This window comes from Centruroides sculpturatus, unplaced genomic scaffold, assembly GCF_000671375.1.
Source record: "Centruroides sculpturatus isolate CEXI.00-Female unplaced genomic scaffold, Cexi_2.0 scaffold1030, whole genome shotgun sequence".
NCBI lineage: Eukaryota > Metazoa > Arthropoda > Arachnida > Scorpiones > Buthidae > Centruroides > Centruroides sculpturatus.
Window position 1 is genome coordinate 162,795 of NW_019385245.1, and position 9,030 is coordinate 171,824.

At 32.8% G+C, this 9,030-nt stretch overlaps 1 protein-coding gene across 1 annotated transcript; it reads left to right on the forward strand.

Annotated features, from left to right (window-relative positions):
* The first annotated feature begins 7,717 nt into the window (after positions 1–7,717).
* Positions 7,718–8,410, forward strand: LOC111636672 (histone-lysine N-methyltransferase SETMAR-like). The gene has a single exon (XM_023381962.1). It carries the CDS (start codon positions 7,718–7,720, stop codon positions 8,408–8,410), a length of 693 nt encoding a protein of 230 aa, XP_023237730.1.
* The last annotated feature ends 620 nt before the right edge of the window (positions 8,411–9,030 follow it).

A 9,030-nucleotide genomic window follows, 5' to 3' on the forward strand; every position in this document is an offset into this window, starting at 1 on the left:
ATTTTCCACTCCATACTGAACCCGAAGTCCTCGACGAGATCGCTCGTGATAATTCCCCATCCATCCGCGTATCTATCCGCGATAAATTGATAGATTGGTGTCAGATCCTGACAGGTGAAAGAATCTAACGATCCTTTCTCCTAACCCTTTTTTCCCATCCTTTAGACAAGCGAGACCGGACCTCAAGGTCTTGAGTCGAGTAAGTGGTAGGAGAGGGACATCCTCGTAAACATCCTACCCCCGATTAGTCTCACAAGGCTCTACTGTATATATTAATAAACTAGCTGTTACCCGCGACTTCGCCCGCCATTTTGCAAGCCCCATTTATGTTCAGTATTTCACTAACCATTGTAATTGCACCTACCGCAGAGAATGATGAGATTTACTGAGAATAAAACAAACTGTTTTGAATTTGATCAATTTTCTGGAACGTTTACAATCGTTCTATAATCTAACCAATAGGCAATAACAAATTCGAATTCAAAACAGTTCGAACATTTGGTTAAAAAACCGAAATATATAAAAATATTTATAATAGTGTCTGAAATGGTATCAATTTAACACACCTAAGTACTCAATGAAAACTACACATAGATGAAAACAAATAATCGCATCTAAAATAGTACAGTAGAAGCCGTTCTTCAGGTTAAGACTTAATCCTCTTCCTCTGCCCCCGCGGTAAAATTTCGAAAAATCTCTTCTTAGCGTTTCCACGTTCCAGCGTGCGTTTCCACGACGTATTCTAACTATGTACCAAATTTCATTTCTTTAGGTTCAGCGGTTTGCCCTGGGCGATATCAGTCAATCAGTCCGGACAAGTAATTATATATTAATAAGTAATATTACTTATTTGTACAATTTGTATTGTTTGCTGTTGCCACCAATGAATAAAAATCTCTGAACACTATAGTTTGCCGCGGTTTCGCATTTCTACGAGAGAGTCTTTTTAAGTCACTCCCATTGTAAAATATTATTCACGCCTTTCGCCATCGATTTCATCCTACGTTTTAGGAAAGGGGGCTTAGTTTAATCATTCACCAAATTATATAATGATCGTATCTTTATCTACCAATCCACAGTAGTGTAAACTAAACTATCTACGCGAATGAATTCCTAAAACAGCTGACATGTGACAAGAAGAAAAGTGCGAAATACATAAAACAAATGTAATCTTACTTTCATATCGAGTAACGAAAGAAAAAATATACGTAATAAATGATTCCGAATGTATGTAAACACTTAAATTTACATTGAAATTCTTTATAATCAATATCGATTTTTTGTTGCATCCTTCAGATCTGAAAGACCAGAAAACACGGAATACAAAGAACTCGCCATCTAAAACATTTGAAAATTATTATTAATTTAATGCGCATTTAATTCATACCAATTACAATATTGCAAAATTCAATTAAATATCTTACTTTTACCGGAAACTTTTTAGTAACATTAAAGAAATCGTTCATTGACAAGCAAAGAGATTCTTTACCAAATCTCTTCATAAAATTCAAAATCTACGCAACAAATTACTTCTATTATCGTCCGATAATTCAAGATAAACTACAGAGTGTTGAAATAAAGTATTTTTCCTTTAATTTCTGTTCTAAAGTCAAGTTGCAGTCAGCAAATCTTCTGATGTCTTGAAAAGACGTTTGCATCTGAAAGAAGAAAGTCAATATATTATTATTTAATCTGCAGGAATAAAATATACATTAATATTTTTCGTAGTGTACATTACACTGGATGTGAATGCCGAGAGCAGAAATGCTATTAATATACTCATTAAGGCGATTACAACAGAGAGTACCCAAGAACCCATTTTCATCTCAAAAGGCATGTTCGCAAAGATGGAATTAAAGTAAAGTACGCCGGTCTCCATTAACAAAGTGCCGTAAAAGATTGATAATACGTAATTAAACGGGCCGTTTAGTTGATTAAAACAACTCCAAACTTCATCGTGTTGTGCCATTATTTCTTCTAATTCAGAACTTAAATTCGGATTATTCTTCTTCAATCGACACAAATCTTCGGATATTTTCTTGAAAATACTTGTGAAAGTAAGGATAAGCAAGAAAAGAAAGGAAAACAGAAACATGATGTTACCAACAAGCGAAATGGTGTAGATTCCAAATTCAACGCAGCAGAAAAGACCTTCGTATTTATACAATTTTTCTTTTTCCAAAACGGGAAAGACGACGAAAACGTTGATGCATTGAAACAAGACAGTGATATTTACGGTGTTTTTCACTGTGTTATTACGTGTGTGATTGATAATAGCGAGTAGCCGATCTTGGCAGAAGCAAAGAGATTTTCTCAATTTGATTGTTGGATTTAGTTTGAATCTTTTGACCACGCTGAATATCAGGGCAAACATTAGAGCAGAAAAAGGAATCGATACTTTTACAAACATATCGTTTTCGGCAATCGAATACCAGGAAATGCAAGGTATTTTATCAGATGCGTGAGGAATTAGCATTGAAAAAGTGAAGAAAAAATGTCCCCAGAATAAACATTCGATGAAGGAAACGTAAAATTTGATGAACGTTTTGTGTAAGTAAGTGTCGCTGTTTATGACGCAGGAGCAGGGATTGAAAAAGTTCCAACCGTATGCAACCGTATGCAACCGATATTGACGTGAATGAAGACAGAAAGCATTGCAAACACAACTCTTCGTTTAGATTTACAAGTTTAGTTTCGATTGTCGACATCGTATTTTCTCGATTACCAGCGACAATTTTGGTAAAATACAATTAATAAGTGACAAAAGTTACATTTGTCTTCCACAAGGACTCGTATAGTGCCTACGTCTTGTATGAAGAAAGACGAGTGAACTAATGCATTTCGAGAAGACAATTCAGCCTACTCACTTATATAAGTACGAATTACCAAAATGCCAAGTACCGAATTATGCGTACGATACTAAATATTTTGCTTCATAAGCAGAACTCGAGTCGAAACTTAATTTATCACCTCATTCCAAATGGATGTGTTTGAATTAATAACAGCATTTGTAGAATAAAGACATGATATAATTTAAATTTAGAAGAGAATATAATTTCGGGAATGAGGAAATTCATTGTAATTCAGTTTGCTCTTTGGATTCGTTAAATAGTATTTCTGTTTCATATGCAAGTTTTAGTTTATTTTAGAAAAATTTTAAATTCTAATTGGAGAGAACAGCGTATGACTCGCAGAAACTAAGCATTATTTATAGTATAATATGCTTTTAGAGTGTTCTAAAATTCCATTTCAGTCGTGTTCTAACATTTGTGTTTAGTGTTGTTTGCGATTTAGTAACAATTTTAGATTCATAGAATTTCCAATAACACGCATATTTTGTATCTTACACACATATTTCTGGTATATTCTTAATTCCTTTTTTAAAGACTTTCTTGTATAAATGTTCTATGAATTTCATACGGATGTAATGTTCTAGCGTTATTGGGTTGCAGAAATGTTCGAATAATTAGGAAATTCAACTGTTTTTTATACCCAGATTACTTGTTTAATATTTTAACTTATTATAATTCTTGTGAAAATTCTAATGTAGAATTTTATTTAAATTTTATAAAATTAATCAACAATTTAATGTAGTATTTTAACGCAAAAATTTACACATTTGTCATTTTTTGTGGAAAAGAAAAAGAAAAATTCCTTTTAAAAGAGATGTTATCACACCTCCCCAACAGCCTTATCACACATCTCTTCAACATGTGTGATAAGGCTGAATAAATATCCTGTTATACAATAGAATATCCCGTTAGGGGTTACAAATCCAGAAACCCGATTGGAAGGAATCTGGGATAAAAAGGGCTCAAATTCACGATATCGGGGAGACGGCCGTAGAAGGCATAGCTCCGACCTCTCTTCCTGCACGCCATCGCCGGATTCATATTCAAAGACCAAATTCACCAGATCAGAGGCGTAGTTAAACTCATATGTAAACTCTCATAATTACATGTGTAGTTATTTTATATAGTTGTTAGCTTATTTTCTTTGTACTTTATATATATATATTAAAATCTATGTGTTTTGTTAATGTTCTTTTTTCTGTGTGCACAAGTTCATATGGAGACTCTAGCCTATTGGCTTCTTCTCCGATGCGAACCAGTTAGCTTTTAGTCGAAGCGTGTGTACGATACATAAAGCATTCCAAGGCCGCCACGTACTGGCGATGAAAGCGGTCTTTGTTAATTAATGCTCTTGTCTACTCATTCAATTCATACAGATCCCGATCGAACTCAGCCATTACTTACCTACCACTGGCATTTAAGATCCTCAGGCCCATTGTGAATTAGGTATATTAGGTAGGCCCAAATAAGACCGACAGTTCTGCGGCTATGCATGCCCTGAAAAGGACATGCATGCCCTAAGGATAGTATTCATCCATTATGTAGGGACATTCTCAACATAATCTCAACTAGTTCCAAGAATTTTTCTATTGAGTGAACCAGAGAGCACTGTGGTACTCCAGGGCACGAAAGAGCTGACCGGCTAGCGCGGGCTGCCGCTGACTGTCGTGACATCTTCCCTAACTACTGTATTCTTTTAGCCTCAAAACTTAATCTTTCCCTACGCAAGGAATTGATTGAAGTTTGGCAGCACGAGTGGAAATTTATTCCTTCGAATCACATTTGCACGAGCTTCCTTCCAAACATCGAGCGACATCTCCACAGTCGGTGGTTTAGTCCAGACTCAGTTTCTCACGGGACATAAGTCAAGTTCAAAGCTGTGCGGTTGTTGTGGGGAAGAGAACGGAGTAAGGCACTATATCTATGCCTGCCCAATGATTCATGACATAAGGAAAACTGATAAAACTTAACCACAATAAATGTATCAGTAATCTTCTCACGTCTTCATGCAACGAATATAAAGTTTTATTTGTTAGTTATTTTCGTATATGTATAGTATGTTTGTTCAGCCGTAATGCGTAATGTGTTCAACGCAGTGATGTCAAATAATAAATATAATTCTTATCTCAACTTCAGGTAATTTGTTTTTGTTTTCTGTCGTTGCAACCATGGTGTTCCTCGTTAAAGTTGTATGATTTAAGGATGAAACAAGATCGTACATAAAAAATAATAATAATAAAATTCTTTTCTTTTGTCACTACCAATCAGGAAATAAAAAGATCTGTTATTATCTATAATATACAACAGTTTACAAAAGAAGGAAAAAGAATAAACGAAGTCTGTGAATGTATACGAGTATGGGTAAGTAATTAAAAGTAAAATGTATTGTTATTATAAAAATTCTTTATAATTTTTAGATGCAATAAATAATAAGTTTTTATTTGTTGAAATGTAAAGAAAAATAGCATTTCGAAATGGATTTATATACCGTATTTTACACGATTTAATAGGCACCCTCATTTTAGCAGATAAAATTGTTGAAAAAGAATTTAATGTACTGTACGTATGCCGTTCCAGAATTTCGGCACTCCGAACAAAATGTTTTCTTTGTATTCTGAATGATAAAAGTAAAATTGTAAACATGGCATGCACACCTTTATTTATCAGAGAAAAAGATACGTTAAAAAATATATATTTTACAAATAAAATTTATCATTTATGAAAGCATATAAAAGATACTTAGTTGTAGGGAATTCAACCATTTTTAATTAAATAATAAGAATTTTATTCGAGAGTAAGTCTATGGTATTGGATATATGTGGTTTAATAAAAGCCATTTGGGGCATTCATTTCTCTATGGGAGACCGCGCCTTCACATATAAGGCCTTGTTTAAAAAAAATGTTGCATCTTACATGCCGTAAAATAAACCTAACACAACACGAAAAATATAAACTTTTTCGATTTTTTTATCGTATCGTGTTGAGCACAATTAAATATAAACAATTATCTTAATAGGTCTACAGATTTTTCAAAAGACTGGGCGCACCCCGAGAACATGCGATTGTATCAACAAAGAGAAGATAAATAATTTATAATACTACAGGTATAGCCTACTCTAAACAAAACATTGATGTATAATGGTAATTGATAAAGTAAATGGTAATTGTAAAAAATATTCAGAAAACGCCATGCTGTAGCTATTTCAAGCGTTTACACTGTTAAAATGTTGCTCTAGCATTGAAAATTTTTAAGAAATATATTTCTGAAGGGAAACGAGAATTAGGAAAAAGCATAGTATTTTGGATTATGAATTGAGAGCAAAGTCGATTAATATTATAAAAGGCTGGTTAGAAATTACATACTGTATACTTTTTCCAGGCAAATTCCTTTGTAGAGTGTCTTTGCCACTCTACAAAGGAATTTGCCTGGAAAATGTATACAGAAAGTCAATGACTTACTTTATCGTTAAAAACGATTTCAATTGAAAAATGTTGCAAAATGAATTACTTTGAAAAATAGGCGAAAATCTGTACCAATTTATACAATCGCTCAATATTTTTATTATAACAAATGATGTAGCTTATGTAAATTGCATTTATTAATTTGTATATGTACCAGTACATACCTTCTCACTAATTTTTATCATTTTATAGAAGTATAAAAAAATTTTAGTAAAGTAGCTGTATTGCGTTGAAGAATAGAAAATAGCATAAAAATAAGTATTAATAGAATTAGAATGAAAAAGTGAATTTCAAAAATATTTATTTTAAATAAACCAGTAATTATGTTACTTTTCCTGAGTTAAAGGAAAAACAGACAAAGAGCCGAACAGTCGACAATGGGAATTTATTGGTCTATAATTGTTTAAATTGTGGCCCTATAAAATTTCATGTAAAGCTCACTTCATCCACCGACAAACTGGCGTCCAGATAAATAATAAATTTAGATTTTCAACATAATTAACATTAATATAATGTATACAAAATTTATTTATTAAAAAAATGTATTGCATTTTCTATGGTTAACAATTTTAAATGTTTATTACCATTTTAATTATTCGTTGTTTTAAAACGTTACTTTTTACAACATTTAAACGTTTGCTTTTACAACATTTAAACGTTTACTTTTACAACATTTTAAAACTTTACTTTTACAACATTTAGAGAACATTTTTATTAATGTTCTAAAAAGTTTATTATTATGAAATAAAAAAATTTATTTAAATTAACAAAATCCACTTTACAACTAATCATTGTCTTATTATTAACTCTATATTTAAAATTATTGAGTATTTACCTTTTAAACGTGTTCAAGAGATTAATCATAATATTTTATATATTTTGTTTTTTTTTAATGTTTAAAGTATTTTTTAATTTTTAGCTAGAAAAAAGAATAAATATTAAATTCTACTTGAAATATAATGATTGCTACATTACTCGCGAGATTTATATAACATTCACAATATTTTTCACTTGTTTCTATATTAAGATATCGCTTTAAAATAAGATAAAAAATGAATAAATGCTTATAATATCTTAAAGATAATTTTCTTTATACTCGAAAATAGGGTGGAAGAAACAATTTCTTCATAACATAAAAAAGAAGAAAATGTCGCTATTATTAAAATAAAACTGACCTTATTAGGACTGAAATCGTTGAAATTCTTCTTATGATATTATAAATAAATAAACATAAGAGAAGTTAATAGAAGTACGAGGGTCGTCCCAGAAGTACCCGACCTGACATAGATGGCGGTACTTGTTTGAAAAAAAATGACTGTGTTCGAAAGTATTAACCTTATAAAAGTTAAGTTTAAAGTTTGAAGACGTTACGTTGTATAGTATTTTTTCGGCAGCCATAAATAATGAACAATCTCAGTGAATTTGTAAACATGGAAAAAATTCGTCATCGTTATGTGATACAATACTTTCATTTGAAAGGTTTCAGTCCAACCAATATTAAAGCTGAGCTAGATTCTACTCTGGGGGAGTCTGCTCCTTCTTTTACAACAATAAAATATTGGGTGGCAGAGCTTAAACAAGGCCGTACGAGCTGCGAAGACGAACATCGTAGTTGTCGACCAAGTGAGGTGACCATGCCAGAAATGGTGGAAAAAATCCACAAAATGGTATTGGATGAAACTCAAATCAAAGTGCGAGAGCTAGCAGACATGGTAGGCATTTCAAAAAGTGCTGTACATCGCATTTTAACTGAAAATTTGGACATGAGAAAGCTGTGCGCAAGTTGGGTGCCGCGTTTGCTCACAATGGGACAAAAACAGCGTCGTGAAGATGTTTCAATCGAGTCTTTGGCAATGTTTCGCAGCAACAAAGCTGAGTTATTGTGTCGATTCATAACCATGAATGAAACATGGGTTATGTTCACACCTGTGACGAAAGAACAGTCGAAACAATGGACTGAAAGGGGAGAATCAGCTCCAAAGAAGTCGAAAACAGTTCCATCTGCTGGCAAGGTCATGGCGTCAGTTTCTTGGGATGCGTCCAGGAAAAACAATCAACAGCAAGTATTATGCGAACTTATTGCAGCGCTTGAGTGATGAAATCAAGAAAAAACGGCCACATTTGGCGAAAAAGAAAGTGTTGTTTCATCAAGACAACCCACCAGTTCACACATCCGTTATTGCGATGGCCAAAATCAATGAGTTAAGGTTCAAATTGCTTCCTCACGCACCCTATCCGCCAGATTTAGCCCCCTCGGATTATTTTTTCTTTCCAAACTTAAAAAAAGTGGCTTGGTGATAAAATAATTGCCAACAATGAAGAGGTGGAGTCTGCGGTTAATGGCTATTTTGAAAAGCTCGACAGTTCTCACTATAAACAGGGGATCGGAGCTATTGTACACTGCTGGGAAAAGTGTATCGAGCTAAAAGGAAACTATGTTAAAAAAAAATATATGTTTTACCAAATTTTTTGTGTCTTCTTTGTTAGGTCGAGTACTTCTGGGACTACCCTTATATTTATATTATATTAACACTACAACATCATACTTCTTATACGCTGGTTGTATTGTATATGTCTGGTGTACAGAAATTAGCTGGTGAGACGTCATTTTTAATTTCAAAAGTTGTAATACAATTGTTCTTGAATAATGCTTATTCATGAAGAANTATATTAACACTACAATATCATACTTCTTATACGCAGGTTGTCTTTTATA

Excerpts from the sequence above, each read along its gene's own strand:
- LOC111636672 (XM_023381962.1), top strand. The coding sequence starts at position 7,718 with ATGAACAATCTCAGTGAATTTGTAAACATGGAAAAAATTCGTCATCGT.